We start from the raw sequence: 18,966 nt of genomic DNA, 5'->3' as shown, positions 1-18,966 counted from the left end.
ATATAACATTCAATAATCATGCTGAGGGGACAGTACAACAGAATTTACAAGTTCTTCATTATGCAAATAAAGGCTTACTTATGAATATCCTAGAAGAAATCGAGATATATGCTCATTTGAAAACCAAATCATCAATGCTGCTCAATGAACAATTAGATTTTCGCGAAAAATATTATTACGACCTTTTTGACGAAATTTTATAATAAAAGCATCTACTCTTTTGTTTTTTAAAAATATAAGATTAGTTATACCCATGGCAAAAGCAATATATGTAAAATATGCTGCATCAGCAGTCTCATCAGTTATTCAGAATGTGGAACGTACTATTGGCTGCTAACTTAATGCTATAAAGAACATTGCCATAAAAACTACTATTAAACAAGACGATTCTGCAGCATCCAACAAAGATGCAATTGTGATAATCGATACATACCACAACGCCAAGGATTTTACATCTTTGATATAACTGGCAGTGTAATAATATTAAGGTTGTCCATAGAGGGCACAGCTTTCACACATCATAATCCACTGTTTTTATCTAAAATATAAATAAGTTGTAGACACAATTATTATCTGTTAATCAGATATTTAAATGAATCAATTTTATGTTATTAGTGTATTTCCTACTTTTATACTTTGACGATGGCGTCATATTATGAACGCTGATTGGCAGTTATGAAGTAGTGTGACAGGAAGTAGGCGGAGCCTCTGCATATTTAAGCTCGTGCTCAGCACTCATAACCATCAGTTGACTGCACAGCAGCAAGGAGAGCTCCACCTACCAACCCAAGGGAGCCAATGGGTATAACTAATTTTATTTTATTTTGTTAAAAATTTTGACCTCATTAGATTTTTTCATTCATTTAAAGATTGGTATCTAGTTTTTCTTAAATTTATTCACAGGTCTGATGATGGTTTTATAGAGAAAACCGAAACCGGTTACCCATTAAAACAGACATAACGTGATCAAGACTGAACTTTAATCTAAATATAACAATTGATCACTGTATTCCAAAAATGTTTACCAAAATTATCTATATGTATCCAGCATTCTTTTTGCCATACTTAGCCCTCTGTGGGTCGAATGGTGTACAGTCGTGTTTTTTAAACACAAATGCCTTGACGTAACACTTTTCTTGTGTCAGTATTACCGTATTGCAAGTCATAATATTATCTAGGTGATGCAAAGCGGTTTTGTAACGTTCATGTCAAACTTTTTTGTACTGATTTTCAGGGACAGTGGTAGGGAACCATCACGGCATTTGGCTGGGATAGCCAAAGCCTAAAAGCCGCTCTCACGATGACCTGTCGTTAACCTGGTGCGATGATTCATCCACATCTGTGTCGTCTTCTTGTCTTAACCAGAAAGCAGTAGAAACTGATACTGTTCATGGAAGTAAACTGACACATGTATTACGCGACAAAAGCAACTGTGGTCTCGAAGTGGCAACGCTGGTGAGTTAGCGCCTAAGGCACGAACAGGCATAAATAGCAACTCGGAACGCCCCAGTACCAATACAAGCCGTGAACTGGTACGCCGTATGTTCTTCGATCGCTCCAATAAATTAAATATCCAGCTGCAGTGACAACCGAAATTTGGCCTAACGCTTAGATTTCCCTCCTTGCATACGACGGCGTGCCGACGGTGCTCGTAAAAAGGCCTTCTTCGTGACATGACAGTCTCCCGCACCTTTGTCCATCGAAATGTCGTTTTCCGTTGCAGACACTGCAGAAACTAATGAGTTTAAAACATCCCCTTAGAAAAATTAATGAATTACTGTGCTGATAAACCTCTTACGTTATTTGACTTTCAAACAGCTGAGCAGAACTGAACGTACTCAGACATTTCTCTCTTGACTTATTCTGATCAACACTAAAGTGACACACAATATTTTTAGCGCAACGTAATCTGACTTTCAATAATCCCTACAAGAGAATGGCCCTGACTAACAATAACCTATACCTTTCATGAATCACTTACCTCACAAAAATCTTCGTTACTCGAACTATTGCAATACAGCGAGAGCCAATACTGCCAGCTAGATAAAAGATTCTAACTACAGAAGGCACTAACTATTGTTAGGCGTAGTTAGCAAATGAAAGATTGTGATAGAGAACAAACAATGTATTTACCTTAATAATATTCGAAAGTCATCATATATATAGAGAGATGGCAGAATTTCGAGAACGGACGATCTGGACGTGTGTCCATCAGAATTATATATATATATATATATATATATATATATATATATATATATTCTCAAAATTCTGCCATGTCTCTCTATATATATGATGACTTTTGAATATTATTAAGGTACATACATTGTTTGTTCTCTATCAAAATCTTTCATTTGCTAACTATGCCTATCAGTAGTTAGTGCCTTCAGTAGTTAGAATATATATATATATATATATATATTCTATCAGTTCATGATATACAGTATTACAAATTTACTCTTTCTGATGACCGAGCGAGGTGGCGCAGTGGTTAGCACACTGGACTCGCATTCGGGAGGACGACGGTTCAATCCCGTCTCCGGCCATCCTGATTTAGGTTTTCCGTGATTTCCCTAAATCGTTTCAGGCAAATGCCGGGATGGTTCCTTTGAAAGGGCACGGCCGATTTCCTTCCCAATCCTTCCCTAACCCGAGCTTGCGCTCCGTCTCTAATGACCTCGTTGTCGACGGGACGTTAAACACTACCCACCACCACCATCTTTCTGATGGACACACGTCCAGATCGTCCGCTTTCAAAATTCTGCCATCTCTCACCCCACATCCACCACTACCGGCGGCTCACACCCAACTGCGCAGCGCTACGCGCTGTTAGCAGCCAACTGAGCAACGCTACAATAGCGAATATTCCAACAATGCCAACCAGCCACAGACTGCACACAGCACAGCCAGTGATTTTCATACAGAGCGCTACGTGGCGTCACCAACATAAAAACCTAAACAGCCTACTTACAAGTTTCTGCTAGAATCAACGTTAGTTAGTATTATTTTATATTCTTATTAAAGCGAGTCCCCTCTAAAAGAAAACATTTTATCTACCACAGTCCTTCAGTCTTTGAATATCACGGCAGCAAAGTATCGGCCATAACATTTTCTTTTTTTCATCTAGACGTGAGACAAATTCTACATCTACATGTACATACACACTCCTCAAAGCAACGTATGTGGCGGAGGGTATCATGTACCACTAACAGTCGTTTTTTTTCCAGTTCCATTCGCAAATAGAGCGAGGGTAAAACGACTGTCTGTATGCCTCCGTATGAGCCCTTATTTCTCGTATCTTATTTTCGTGGCCCTTACGCGAAACGTAAAGTTGGCAGCAGTAGAATCGTTCTGCAATCAGCTTCAAATGCCGGTTCTCTAAACTTTGTCAATGGAGTTCTTAAAAATGAAAGTTGCTTTCCCTCCAGGGATTCCTACTTTAGTTCCCAAAGCATGTCCGTAACATTTGCGTGTTGTTCGAACGTACCGGTAACAAATCTGGTATCACGCCTTTGAATTGCTTCAATGTCTTTCTTTTATCTGACCAGGTAATAATCCCAAACGCTCGAGCAATACTCAAGAATAGGTCGCACTAGCGTCCTATATGCGGTCTCCTTTACAGATGAAGCACACTTTCCCAAAATTCTCGCAACAACCCGAAGCACAATGCTCACACGCTCGTTCCGTCTCACGCCGCTTTGCACAGTTCACCCAGATGTTTAAACAACGTTAACTGTGTCAAGCAGGACACTGCTAACGTTGTATCCGAACGTTAGCGGTTTGTTTTTCCTACTCATCCGCATTAATTTACATTCCTCTGCATTTAGAGCTAACTGACTTTCATCACGCCAATCAAAAATTTTGTATGAGTCACTCGTACCCTCCTACAGTCACTCAACTTCAACACCTTACCGTAGACCACAGCATCATCAGCAAACAATCGGATATTTGTGCCGGCCTTCTCCACCAGATCATTTATGTATATAGAAAATAACAGCGGTCCTATCACACTTCCTTGTGGCACTACTGACGATACCCTTTAAAATTATGAACATGAATATTAGTATCTGCAAAATTTCAAATCAAATCCATCAGATTTACGTTTGAATATTATGTCAGTAGTTAGAAGAGAACATAGTCATCGATACTGTCTGCAGAGACGTTCTCCGTGCTCGCACTACACAATAATAATGCGCAACACTCTGAATTGTAACAGGTCTGTTCCTGTCTTTTTATGTCACGCGACCGAGTTAATTCCTTCCATAGCTGCCAATGAGTATGGATTTGTTCAAAACAGTCACTATTTACGTCACGATAGGAACGCACTCCTTGGCCACGTAGGCATTCCAGAATCGCTGTGTGAACGTCCTCATCATTGGAAAATCTCTTTCCCCTGGAGATGTTCCTACAGCCTGCCGAAAAGTTGTGATTAACGTAGTGAAAGATCTCGACTTCCCGATTGTTATTACCCACGTCTATGCGTCCTTCGTCAAATTGTAGTTACCATTTCACTACAGCTGGATGCGACATTGTATTTGTTCCACATACAGCCAGAATATGACGATGAATCTGCGTGCAATTTAGACGTTTTGGCCCAAAGAGTCGGAACCTCCCGTGTACTTCAGCTTTGAAGTACGGTTCAGGTTTCCGCGGTATTTCAACTACACATCACCATGCACTTGTTATCCGTACCGCAGTACAACAGCGTTTGCAGGAAATGTGGAACGTGTACTCTCTTCAGACAAGACGTCATTCTTGTTCCCCAATAGTCATAGCATGGGACGGCATGTATAACTTACTTTCTGAAGTATTCACGTAGGTTCACCCTAAATCGATTGCAGGCTTCGTTTAGTTTTTGTTGTCTATGAGGCTCTGACTACGTTTAACTTTGCAGTGAAGCTCTCCTTGCTTTCGTAGCAGCGTTCTAACACGGCCGCGAAACCACACCGGGTCTTTTATGTCCCTCACAATTTTTTCTCGGCACACACCTTTCTGAAGCGTATTGTACAACGCCCTTGAACCGCGTCCATTGATGCTCAAAATGGTCAGTGCTGGAGATGAAATTTTAGTGTTGACCTCTGAGATAATCTGAAACCTATTTCTTGTGGCTCTTGTTAAACACAAAGATCTTCGTGTCATTCTTTGTATTTCTATCGACAGCCGTAGTCAGTGATGTTGTGATTTCTTATCCTAGATTATCACACAAAGCGCAAACACTCCTACCCACTCGCTCCTTAAAATTAACCAGCATAGAGGAACCACTGTGCTCCGAAAATAAATTCCAGTTCTCCCACCAAAAAGCATAGGCCTGAAATAATAAAGATATAGAATTCCTCCTATTTTGATAAAGTAACTATCACAGCCTTGAACCACGAGATTTACCTTGCACTTCTCACCTTCGAAATGAAGTGTTTTTCTACGTTGGTAATGAGAGAGGCAGCAAGCGCATTTACCATTAGACGCGGTTGTTAACAATTCTTGTGATTACTTGAATGACTTCTGAAATATAAACGTCCTGTTTCACTAGTTGGAAGGTTGTTTTCTCCCTGTTCATTAGCTGTTTAAGTACCTTGAAGGATTCACGTCTGTCTTTGAAACGCACGACTGCTAGAGGCTCGGCGTAACAGTCATAACGGATCGGTTAAACTACACCCGAAACACCTCTCTGTGAGTTGAGACACGTGAAGAATGGCAGGACGCAGTTACTCAAGGTGCGCCAAGGAACTACGTGTACATGTTGGACTACCGCTTGATTCTCTGCTCGCAACAGTAACGAAAATCGATCCTTTCGTGTTTGTGGTGTAACTTTAAGATAAATCAGATTGTTTTGAGGTAGGTACAGAGGACAGATATGAAAAAGGACAACTTCAGGAACACTCTGTTACATGCCATGCCATGGTGCCCACGGACGAGTGACTGGAGGCTTAAGTGATTTCGTTAGCTGTCGTTTTCGCCGAGTTGCTTCTGTGTACTGGACGATGGGTAACCGAAACTGTTCTGAGTGTCTGCAAGCAAAGCCAGGTTGTCCTTTTGTTGGTTGTAATTCTCGCAATCGCACACTAAAAGCACGGAAGTAGTGTTTTATACTTTCCTTCGGGTCATCGGGATTCAAGTCTGCAAAATATTTGACTGTCAAAATTTTGCATAAAATACGCCGTGAACGGTGCAAATGCTATAACATGCTCTCACCATTTCAGAGAAACAGATTGTGTTGGAGACTTGCGTTCTGAACTACTAAAATTGTCGCGGAAGCGAGAACTAAGAGATGCATTTCCATCGCGCAATTTGCCCTGTAGTCGTAGCGCCAGTGATAGCTCAGCACGTGCAACAGAAGAAAACACTGAGCATTTCAGAAAATATGAGATCCATAAAACGAGCATAGAGAGTTTGGAAAAGTTTTCACTGGAGAAGACGAGTGCTCATAAATGTACATTTACCGTTGAGGTTTTTTTAAATAGTGCAGATAAAGTCAGCTTACAGAATTTCTTAGCGGCATTACAGAGGACATCTGGTCGTCTGAGAAACATGTCTATGAAAAAGAAAGCATGTAATAAAGATCTTCGAAGTCAGTTGTTGTCAACGAAACGACGTCTCCTCGATGAAGAAAATAATGAAAATGCCCTTGTGTATTGTAAAACTGATTGAATACTGAGCAAAATATTTTCATTCGGTCAAATCGGGTGTTTGTTACAGGTGTTAGTACAGTTTCGATGGGTCAAAGAGGAAATTTGCAACTGGATTATTTTGCGCGCCGTTTAGCAGAAAAGTTAAAATTTGGTCAGGAAAAAACTCGGATATCCTCTACCTGCAGTGTCAATCTCGCATTCTTGTGCAAACCACAGTCTCTATTGCCACCCAGGTATTTTGAACTATGTTTCAGCTGGATTAGCCAGTTCAAATGCTTTCTAGAAATAAGGCAATTATATAATTTCTTGAGTGAAACCGACAGTGCCCATCTGTCAGCTGAAGTTCTTTAGATGAATATAAAATGAAATTGAGCGTTATAGAGATCTTGTTTACTCGTCAAAAATTGCCTCAGAGACAACTTAGAAAATTCAATGCGTATTTCGACCATTTACTTGGAAATAAAACTGCAAAAACACACTATACTTTGAGCTTTTCTAATGTTTAGGTTCGATAGATGCTTGATTTTTTTTTTTTAATCAGCACTACCGGAAGGAGAGTGAGGCAAGGCCGATGACTCTCCCTAACACTGTTTAACATTTACGTGTTTGGAGCATATTATTCAGAAATGTTTGAAACTAAGTAGAGAGTCGGTGAAGGGAAGATATAGTGTATTCTATATGCATATGATCTGATGATACTGACAGAGAGTGAAAGAACTATGACTGGAATGTTAAAAGAATTAAGTAGGACCTAGAGGAATTCGTGATGAGAATCAATAAGTAAAAGACAAAATGTTTGGTGATAAGTACAAGAAAATTAAGAACAACTATAAAGTTAGGACAGGAAGATATAGAAAAAATATTCTTTCAAATATGTGGGAAGCATTATTACGGACGACATGAAGTGTAATAAGGAGGTGAAAAAAAGTGTAGGAATCGCCAAGGAGGCATTTAATAAGAAGAAGAGGCTTCTATGGAAGTGCATGGACAGGGACCTAAGGAACAGACTGGCCAAGTCTGGAGTGTGTCATTATACAGAACAGAGACATGGACACTGAGGAAAGAGGAAGAAAAAAATAGAAGCATTTGATATATGGATTTGGAGGAGGATGGAAGGGGTAAAATTGATAGACAAAGTGAGAACTGAGGAGGTGTTGAGAGGAGTGGGGTCAGAGACAGAAATTTTAAAGGTAGTCAGGCAGACGCAATGCAACGAGCTTGAGCACTGGATCAGGAGAGATTGTTTACTGATAGATGCTATGGAAGGAACTGTGAACGGAAGAATAAGAGAGTGCAGAAGATACCATATGGTGGATAGTATAAGAATAGAAAACAATTATGAACAAATGAAGAAGATAGCAAATGACAGGACTGCATGGAGAGCTACTTGTGAAGACCTGCCTTAGGGCAGAGCAGTGATAATGATGTCTATTTAAAAGCTGGACAAGTTGCAAAAAGTAGCAGTAGCGTTCCAGCAAAAGCTGTCAGTGTGGAAAAGAAAGCTGAATGACGAAGAGTGAAATGGCAGAGATCAACTCTCTGTGAACAACCGAGAATCGCAAGAGAACTGGACGCCCCTGGTGTTCGAAAACGGGCGTATCGCAGTCTCGGCGACAGTGTAAAATTCTTGTTGTTCTCGACGTCATAATCAAGAACTTATATTTACCCATCGTAAGCGAGAAAACATCAAGCAATAGAATGTACGTTTTCTTCTTAGCCTACTTTAATATAGTGTCTTGTGATGTTTTCTCGCTTTGCCAGTTTTTTTTTTTTTTTTTCATTTAATACGTGTTCGATCCTATGTCACAAAGCAGGGGATGAAACACTTGCAGAAAAAATACATCTTACGCTTGACAAAATGTTTCATCGCAGTTCTAGCTTTGTCACTTATTTTCATAACAAATGTCTCGGATTGTACGCTACGAACAGAATTCCTGTTTGATTTATGCAAACTTCCTTTCCTTTTGCCCGACAAAACTTCTAATAATTCACTTAAACTACACTCCTGGAAATTGAAATAAGAACACCGTGAATTCATTGTCCCAGGAAGGGGAAACTTTATTGACACATTCCTGGGGTCAGATACATCACATGATCACACTGACAGAACCACAGGCACATAGACACAGGCAACAGAGCATGCACAATGTCGGCACTAGTACAGTGTATATCCACCTTTCGCAGCAATGCAGGCTGCTATTCTCCCATGGAGACGATCGTAGAGATGCTGGATGTAGTCCTGTGGAACGGCTTGCCATGCCATTTCCACCTGGCGCCTCAGTTGGACCAGCGTTCGTGCTGGACGTGCAGACCGCGTGAGACGACGCTTCATCCAGTCCCAAACATGTTCAATGGGGGACAGATCCGGAGATCTTGCTGGCCAGGGTAGTTGACTTACACCTTCTAGAGCACGTTGGGTGGCACGGGATACATGCGGACGTGCATTGTCCTGTTGGAACAGCAAGTTCCCTTGCCGGTCTAGAAATGGTAGAACGATGGGTTCGATGACGGTTTGGATGTACCGTGCACTCTTCAGTGTCCCCTCGACGATCACCAGTGGTGTACGGCCAGTGTAGGAGATCGCTCCCCACACCATGATGCCGGGTGTTGGCCCTGTGTGCCTCGGTCGTATGCAGTCCTGATTGTGGCGCTCACCTGCACGGCGCCAAACACGCATACGACCATCATTGGCACCAAGGCAGAAGTGACTCTCATCGCTGAAGACGACACGTCTCCATTCGTCCCTCCATTCACGCCTGTCGCGACACCACTGGAGGCGGGCTGCACGATGTTGGGGCGTGAGCGGAAGGCGGCCTAACGGTGTGCGGGACCGTAGCCCAGCTTCATGGAGACGGTTGCGAATGGTCCTCGCCGATACCCCAGGAGCAACAGTGTCCCTAATTTGCTGGGAAGTGGCGGTGCGGTCCCCTACGGCACTGCGTAGGATCCTACGGTCTTGGCGCGCATCCGTGCGTCGCTGCGGTCCGGTCCCAGGTCGTCGGGCACGTGCACCTTCCGCCGACCACTGGCGACAACATCTATGTACTGTGGAGACCTCACGCCCCACGTGTTGAGCAATTCGGCGGTACGTCCACCCGGCCTCCCGCATGCCCACTATACGCCCTCGCTCAAAGTCCGTCAACTGCACATACGGTTCACGTCCACGCTGTCGCGGCATGCTACCAGTGTTAAAGACTGCGATGGAGCTCCGTATGCCACGGCAAACTGGCTGACACTGACGGCGGCGGTACACAAATGCTGCGCAGCTAGCGCCATTCGACGGCCAACACCGCGGTTCCTGGTGTGTCCGCTGTGCCGTGCGTGTGATCATTGCTTGTACAGCCCTCTCGCAGTGTCCGGAGCAAGTATGGTGGGTATGACACAGCGGTGTCAATGTGTTCTTTTTTCCATTTCCAGGAGTGTAATATAAAATAAATGGTATTCACCACTAATAAAAGTGTAGTTTCATTTTTTTTTCTTTTTACCAGTCTTGAATAGGTGTTTATTGATCACCTATTCATATACAACGTTGTTCTAGATGCAATATGTATACAACGTATTTTTATTGTTTTTTTTTTGTTTATTTACTATAGTCCACTTTCTTGCTGAAAATATGGACTGTTACATATATAATTGTAGAGTGGAAATCAATAACGGCTGAGTGCCATTTCGTTTTTTTAGTTAAACCTGAAAACCAAGCTAGGTGCCATTACCAACAAACTGAAAAGAGGGCTAAGCGCTAAGACCATTTCTAGTACTGCACATGCGACCCGAAAGATAGCATGAGCGGTACGTGCCGACCTAACGGAGAGGCTAAAGCGGGATAAGTGCCACAAAGTTCTGTAATTGTTTCCAGCGTGTGAAAGAGATTTAGCCCAGGTTGAAAAAACGTAAGCGACTGGAAGAATGTCAGAATGTCAAGTATGTGAGGACCTTACAAAATTTATGGTGAATGCAACACCTAACAATCCATTTGTGGTTACTATGCTCCAGCCTACGAATTTGTTTTTTTAAGCAGCCGACACACATATTACCAGAACGACAGTAAATATTTCCAAATGCAGTTGAATTCAAGTGGAAAAAATTCCACCTGGTGTTGTCAAGGCAATGTTTAACGAACATGAAGACTGGGGCACCTACTAGATTTTCAAATAAGGGTTACCACTGACATAGTAAATAGCTTTGTTTTACCGTCTCTACAATGCAAAAACAACTTGTTAGCTGAAAAGAAAAAGTATCTGCAACAGATGCTGACGTATATGAAAGTAGTTAGTAGAGCATTTTTCGAAAAGGTAATCAACTGATGTTGCTTTGAGGACTATAAAGTTAAAAGAAGGATTATAAATAATTTAACCACAGGCCACTGTATCTGTAGAATGTTTATTATTAAAAAAAACTGATAAGTGTTTACCTAGTTTCTACCGATACTTGTATCGCGTTTAGCACGTTCTGCATCTTTCAGAATAAAATATTTATTTTCACCGATAAAAGAAAGGGAACTTAAAAAATTTTCGCAATACTTCTGTGACTTACTGTAGACAATAAATATAAAATTTTGTTGAGGTTTTCTCATTAAAATATTTTTGTCAAAACAAAAAAAACTGAATAACTCGGAATCACTTCATTGACATTTAGCCCCTTACTGATTTTCAGTGTACAGTTACGTTTATGCGGATCTTCATGATGATCTATTTACTTTTTATCTATTCTGTTCTGAACACTGAATTTAGTTTACAGTGCCTATCATACTATTTTTCCCTGTCTTTATTTCTTTCTGCTACTATCGCCCTAACATTGGGACAGCTTTAAAATAAACACAAGTAGTCTCAACCGCTATTGAGACTGTTGGTCTTCATTTTTAAGTACTACAAAAAATCACTGGTCTCAACTAGATATGTTCTCAAGAATTGCTAGTTCAGATGGCTACATGTACGCTACCGGACTGTTTTTTTTTTTTTTTTTTTTTTTTTTTTTTTTTTTTTTTTTTCTCCTCTCGCATCTTTTCCCTCTCAGTCGGCTGTGACTCTTGCTGTAACAGAACGAGAGCTATACGTTTTCATTACTTCAAGTTACCTTTACTACCAGTAACGTTAATTATCTTTATACTTACTGCTATTAGTAATTTTACAACAGCATATTCTACTACCACTACTACTACTACTACTACTACCACTACTACTCCCAGCACTACTACAATAACAAATAATATAACGATCACAAGTATGAAAAGTCCCTATTACTATTACAACCACTGTGGTTTTTCTTCAGTGACTAGTACCATTACTAAAAATTATGGACTAATACTGACACTGATAATAATAATTTCACTTCGCATACTATTGATAATATTAGGATAAGTCCCCCTCATATAACATTATAAAGTATGTTATTTTGTGTAGCTGCATTATTTCTCTTCACTATAGGTACAGTCACTCCTGGTTGCCGTGCCATATGGCAGGCGACACTCAGGTTGGTATACCATCGCTGTCTGGCGCGTCACCAGACACGTCTTCGCTGGTCATCCGTACTCAGTTCGAAGTGGAACTCATCACTGTAAGGCTGTTCTACTCCAGTCAATGATATTCCAGTCCGAAGACGTGTCCGGACAGCGGTGGTATACTAACCTGATTGTCGCCCGCCATACGGCCCGACAACGATGAGTTATGGTCTGGGGTGTCATTTTATTTCATGGCAGGACGCCTATGGTTGTCATCCACGCCACCCCTGCAGCACAGCGGTAGGTCTACGACATCCTTCACCTCGTTTTGTTGCCACTTATGGAAAGCCACATTGGACTTATATTTCAGCGAGATAATGCCCCGCCTCGCACAATGTGAGAGTTTCTATTGCTTGCCTTCGTGTTTAGCAAACCTCACCTTGGCCAGTAAGGTCGCCGGATCTCTCCAGCCAGCTAGGGATTTTGACGATCTAACGCGCCAGTTGGACAGAATTTGGCACGATATCCCTCAGGAGGACCTCCAAGAAATCTGTCAATCAGTGCCAAGCCCAGTAACTGCTTGCATAAGAGCCAGAGGTGGAGCAGTGCGTTATTGACTTGCTCAGTTTGTAAAACTCTTTCTCCTGAACAAAAGGGTTCAAATGGCTCTGAGCACTATGGGACTTAACTTCTGAGGTCATCAGTCTCCTAGACTTAGAATTACTTAAACCTAACTAACGTAAGGACATCACACACACCGATGCCCGAGGAAGGATTCGAACCTGCGACTGTAGCGGTCGTGCAGCTCCAGACTGTAGCGCCTAGAGCCGCTCGGCCACTCCTGCCGGCTCTGCTGAATAAATCGTCCAGTTTTTCTCAAATTGTAATCATTTGTTTGCGCATTTACCTCAGATCCACCGATTTCCGTCCCATTGGGAAAATTCCTTCATATTTACCTCCCTTCACACTTCCGTTACTGGGCCGAGCTGTCTGGTGTCGTTGTCTTTCTCTAGGATCGTCTACAGACCTCAGCTTGGTTCAAATGGCTCTGAGCACTATAGGACTTAACATATGTGGTCATCAGTCCCCTAGAACTTAGAACTAGTTAAACCTAACTAACCTAAGGACATCACACACATCCATGCCCGAGGCAGGATTCGAACCTACGACCGTAGCAGTGGCGCGGTTCCGGACTGAGCGCCTAGAAGGACCTCAGCTGTCTTTACTGTGTTGTATATTCGCTATGGTTACGCCTCACTTTTTCTGATACATCTTCAGCTAGAACATGTAGGGGTTCAAATGTCCTATTTTACTGTAATTATGCCGCAAAAAGTTGTACGTCGTGATCCGTGCCTTGCAGTCCTCCGTACATCTTCAGCTGGAGGAAATTCGCTTACGACATGACCTGGTGCGCCGATTTCGCCAGTCAGAGCCGCTCGTTGTATGTAAATGGATGATCCAAAACGCCATGGTCATCTGCTTGGTAGCTTGTTCGTCCGCGTTTCGAACGAAATACGTCATTGATTCTGCGTGCCACGGATCCGACAGTTTGTTGGTAGGTTTGTGGAGGTATGTGGCATCAGATGCCTACACACGGGTCATGTAATTCGCATAAATAACGGGCCGCCAATTTGCGTACGCGGTGATGGCGCCCGATAGCGATCCAGATGAATTCCATAGGATTTACATCAAGTGAATTAGGTCGCTCAGACATCAACGTGAGTTCACTATAATGCTCCTCAACCCACTGTAGCAAGATTCTGGCTCCGGGACGAGGAGAATTGTACTGCTGAAGGCTGACATCGCAGTCGGGGAGCACATCAAGCATGAAGGGATGCAGGTGGTTCGCAGCTGTCAAAGTGTCTTCGATTCCTGCCACAGGTCTTATGCAAGTGCAGGAGAATGTCTTCCAAAGCATAACACTGCTCCCACCAGCCTGCTGTACGTTTGAAGCTGCCGTTCAGCTCGATGACGGCGTTTGTGGAGACGACCATCGAACTAGTGTAGCAAAAATGCGATTCACCCGAAGACCCGACATGTTTCCGCTGATCGACGGTCGAATCCCGATGGTCCGTGCTCACTGCTATCATAATTCACAATGTTGTTGGGTCAATATGGGAACAAGTATGGGTGGTCTGCTGTGGAGCTCCATGTTCGACAACGAACGATAAACGGTGTGCTCCGAAACACTTAGGCGTGTATCAGGATTGCTCTCTTACGGCAGAGATGTCGCATATCGCCATCTATCCTACTTTACAGAGCAGACAATCGTCCGAACCCTACGTTCTGTGAAGAGTCGTGGGCGTCCAACCATTTAGCACGTAGTGGTAGTTTCACTGTTCTTCTACCTCATTCACTACATGCTCACGACAGTAGCATGTGAACTTTCGACCAGCTCTGCCGTTTTGGAGGTACTCGTTCACGGACTCTGCGTAATAATAATGTGCCCTTTGTCAAAGCCGCTAATAATAATAATGTGTGTCTAGGACCTCCCGTCGGGCCGGCCGGAGTGGCCGTGCTGTTCTAGGCGCTACAGTCTGGAACCGAGCGACCGCTACGGTCGCAGGTTCATATCCTGCCTCGGGAATGGATGTGTGTGATGTCCTTAGGTTAGTTAGGTTTAATTATTTCTAAGTTGTAGGCGAATGATGACCTCAGAAGTTAAGTCGCATATTGCTCAGAGCCACTTGAACCATTTGAACCTCCCGTCGGGTAGACCGTTCGCCGGGTACAAGTATTTAGATTTGACGCCACTTCGACGACTTGCGCATCGATGGGGATGAAATGTTGATGGTTAGGACAACACAACACCCAGTTCCTGAGGGGAGAAAATCTCCGACCCAGCTGGGAATCGAACCTGGACCCTTGGGATTGACATTCTGTCGCTCTGACCACTTTTTTTTTAATCTCATTTTGTTCTATATTGTTCGTTGAATTTGTTCGTGGCGGACGTCCGATGACACTCATTCAGGTTGTCCGTTGATCCGTTGACTCAGTTTTTTTTTATTACAGTGGGCAGCTAACCCTCTGTCCGAACACGCTGAGCTACCGTGGCGGCTCCACTCAGCTACCGGGGGCGGACGTCAAAGCCTGTTATCTCAACGGATTTCCTGATTTGCAGGCAATATCTTCGCTAGGGTGATCGTGTATACTTCGGCTACTTACGTGTGTTTCTCCCGGCGGGGTCAGGGATTTTCTCTGCTTCGTAATGACTGGGTGTTGTGTGATGTCCTTAGGTTAGTTAGGTTTAAGTAGTTCTAAGTTCTAGGGGACTGATGACCATAGATGTTAAGTCCCATAGTGCTCAGAGCCATTCGAACCATTTTTGAACCGTTTCTGTTAGCTCGTCACGTGCCCTCAGAACCACCAGGCGGCATCCAACGTCGCTGTCGGCAGTGTTCATGATGTTTTGGCTTATCGCTGTATATGGTGTATAACAGAGTGTACGGCGTCAGCAGCGGACGTTTGGGCCGGCAGGTGCGACAGCTTCTACACGACGCGGCCGCACGACGAGTGCCGCGACTCGCCGCGCTTCCCCGTGGGGCAGAACGTCGTGACGACCGCCTACAACTTCCCGCTGCCGAAGGACGTGCGGTCGCGCGTGCGCGAGTGGTACAACGAGATCGAGGACTTCGACCCGTCGTGGGTGTCGTCGTTCAGCTTGCAGCCGGTCGAGGACCGGCCGACGGCGCACTACACGCAGCTCGTCTGGGGCTGGACCTACCTGCTGGGCTGCGGGCGCGCCGTCTTCCACGAGGTGGGCTGCCCCAGCGTCTGCACACACTGTCAGATAGGGAACACCTTTACCGAACACTGTCACACTGATAACATATGAGACCGAACAATTATAACGTCAGTATAAATTTGAAAACTTAATAAACCACGGAATAATGTAGATAGAGAGGTAAAAATTGACACACATGCTTGGAATGACATGGTGTTTTATTAGAACCAAAAAAAAAAACAAAGTTCAAAAAAATGTCCGACGGATGGCGCTGGACAGCAAAACGTCAGTGACTGCGCATGACAATCGTGTATAAAAGGAGCTGTAATGAGACAGAGAATCAGATGCGCCAGCAGTCGCAGCATGTTGACGTTACCTAAAAAGGCGCTTTTACTGAACTGTGTTATCAGAATCGGGAATGTGCTAGTTCAGCGTTACGATGCTATCGCCATAGGAAGGGGATTCGAACGGGTAAAGGTCCGTTGACAAATGCAGCTGTGGCGAGAATGATTTCGAAGTCTGAAGCCACGGGATGTTTAGACGATAGACCCTGTAGTGGCCGACCGAGCACAAGGCGTAATGCTGCTGAGACAGTTCAGGAAGAAATGAAGACTGTAGCGGGTTCGTCTATGCACGGGGAAGTTAGCGCTCGTGCAGTCGCACGTCGCACCGGCATTCCATACACTACTGTTTGGTTGGCACTTAGGCGTACCCTCCGATGCTATCCGTACAAAATCCATCGGCATCATGAACTGTTACCTGGCGATTTAGTGAAGCGGAGGGCATTTGCGGTGTGGGCGTTTCAAAAGATGGCGGAAGATGACGTTTGGTTGAGTAACGTGTTGTGGACTGACGAAGCTCATTTCACGCTCCGAGGGTCTGTCAGCGCCAGCAACTGCAGAATTTGGGCTGCCGAAAATCCTATAACTGTCGCGGAAACTCCATTGCACGACGAGAAAGTCACGGTGTGGGTTGGATTTACCACATCTACCGTTATCGGGCCTTTTTCCTTCGAGGAAATGCGTGATTCTGGTTTTGTAACTACTACCGTGACGGGTGAGAGGTACGCCGATATGTTACAGAATCGCATCATCCCCAGCCTGGCTGATAAACACCTGCTGGAACGTACGATCCTTATGCAGGATGGCGCTCCACCCCATATTGCTCGGCGCGTGAAAGATCTCTTGCGCGCGTCGTTTGTTGATGATCGTGTGCTCAGCCGCCACTTTCGTCATGCTTGGCCTCCCAGGTCCCCAGACCTCAGTCCGTGCGATTATTGGCTTTGGGGTTACCTGAGTCGCAAGTGTATCGTAATCGACCGACATCTCTAGGGATGCTGAAAGACAACATCCGACGCCAATGCCTCACCATAACTCCGGACATGCTTTACAGTGCTGTTCACAACATTATTCCTCGACTACAGCTATTGTTGAGGAATGATGGTGGACATATTGAGAATTTCCTGTATAGAACATCATATTTGCTTTGTCTTACTTTGTTATGCCAATTATTGCTATTCTGATCAGATGAAGCGCCATCTGTAGGACATTTTTTGAACTTTTGTATTTTTTTTATTTATTTATTTTTTTTTTTTTTTGTTCTAATGAAACCCCATGTCATTCCAAGCACATGTGTCAATTTGTACCTCTCTATCTACATTATTCCGTGATTTATTCAGTTTTCAAATTTATACTAACTTTTTGATCACCCGGTATGTGGTTGTACGGCCGTCATCAATAATGCTGCATTTTGTTCATAACTGGGTATCGCATGCGGTCAGGCCGCATTACTTCACGAACGTTCAGATAGCGTGCGTTCGTTCTATCAGTGACTGCTAGTCGGTGGCTAAGAAAGTTCCACAGATCCAACACTGATCCGCAAACAAATATGTGTGCGAGTGAGTCAACGTCCCCGCATTTGTGGCAGGCGTCTGTGTCACTAAGGTGGATTCGGTGCAGTTTGTCGGTCGTGGGGATTTTGTCACTGACATAAAGATACCACCGTGAGCGAATCCGTGAACACAGGAACGGCTGGTAAATGTTTCGCCATAGTACTGTCCAGTACAACTGTGCTTCCTCTTCTTCAATGGTCTTTGTCATGATAGTGTATACTGTCTTGTTGAGGAGTTGTGGGGTGCTTGGAATGCTGGCAGGCACATAACTAAATTCAAGGAAGTGTTTGCGGATGCGTTGGTATTTCGGAAGTGTGTCGGTGGCGCTAGAGCCGTTGGTCTCATGCTGGTTAAGAGACAGCGGAGAAGGCAAGCGTCCTGACGCTGTATGTCTTTTCTCAATCGGTTGATGAGGAATGTTGCACGTTTTGTGTCGGACGCTGATTAGTCCAGCATTAGAGGCAGGGTGACTGTACTTTGAAGATGTTGACAAGTAGAACAAGCCAGTTGAATGTCCGTTGAAAATACGCCGCTAAAGCTACATGGAGCGGAAGTACTTGGGCCACGCAGTACATTTTGCTTGTGATGGATACACGAATTGTTTGCGCCTTTTGCAGGAGGTTCAGGTGTCTATCGAAGTCCGGTTTGAGTGTAGCCCTGATGTGGTTCAGGAGATCCGCCCAGTTGTAGGTTATCATGTGGCGAGGTGTGGCATACCAGTAGATGTCACTTCAGGAGTTTCGCCAAAGCCGCCACGCAGGGGAAGTATGGTCGTCTTCCAGCTATTCATCAGAGCGCCAGATGCCTTCATGTAGGTGATAAGCCCGCAAAACCCGCTGGGCAGAACAAGTGATTAGGATTGTGGAAAGGGCCAAATAAGGTGTAGGTCAGGTTCACTCAAAATTGTAATTTAGTAACACCTTTCAACCAAAACGGCACATAGCCGAACCTTCAGAACAACGAGTTTCAAAAAGGCAATTATGCCACGGCTGAAGGCCACGAACAAGAAATCTTAAAGTCTTAAAGCAACAAGATAAATCTTAAGTGGTGAAAACAAAGTTGAGAGCCTCAAAGCAAGAGGGAATAGACAAACATAAACAAGATGCAATACAAACAGCTGAAGGTCCGCAATAAAATTTTCAAGATTTTAAAATAAATTACCATAACCTTTCAAAGGCAATGTTATATATATACACAGGGTGAGTCACCTAACATTACCGCTGGATATATTTCGTAAACCACATCAAATACTGACGAATAGATTCCACAGACCGAACCTGAGGAGAGG

The 18,966-nt window shown here is 43.8% G+C and overlaps 1 protein-coding gene across 1 annotated transcript in view; it reads left to right on the top strand.

The window, feature by feature from the left end:
* The window catches only part of LOC126413237 (cysteine-rich venom protein-like), a 148,000-nt gene that overhangs the window by 85,288 nt on the left and 43,746 nt on the right, over positions 1-18,966 (top strand). Inside the window, exon 2 of the mRNA XM_050083136.1 lies at positions 15,541-15,820. Coding sequence (XP_049939093.1) covers positions 15,541-15,820 — 280 coding nt within the window. The remainder of the gene's footprint in view (positions 1-15,540; positions 15,821-18,966) is intronic.

The sequence above is a fragment of the Schistocerca serialis genome, chromosome 7 (assembly GCF_023864345.2).
Source record: "Schistocerca serialis cubense isolate TAMUIC-IGC-003099 chromosome 7, iqSchSeri2.2, whole genome shotgun sequence".
Classification (NCBI taxonomy): domain Eukaryota; kingdom Metazoa; phylum Arthropoda; class Insecta; order Orthoptera; family Acrididae; genus Schistocerca; species Schistocerca serialis.
This window is presented reverse-complemented; position numbering and strand designations above follow the sequence as displayed.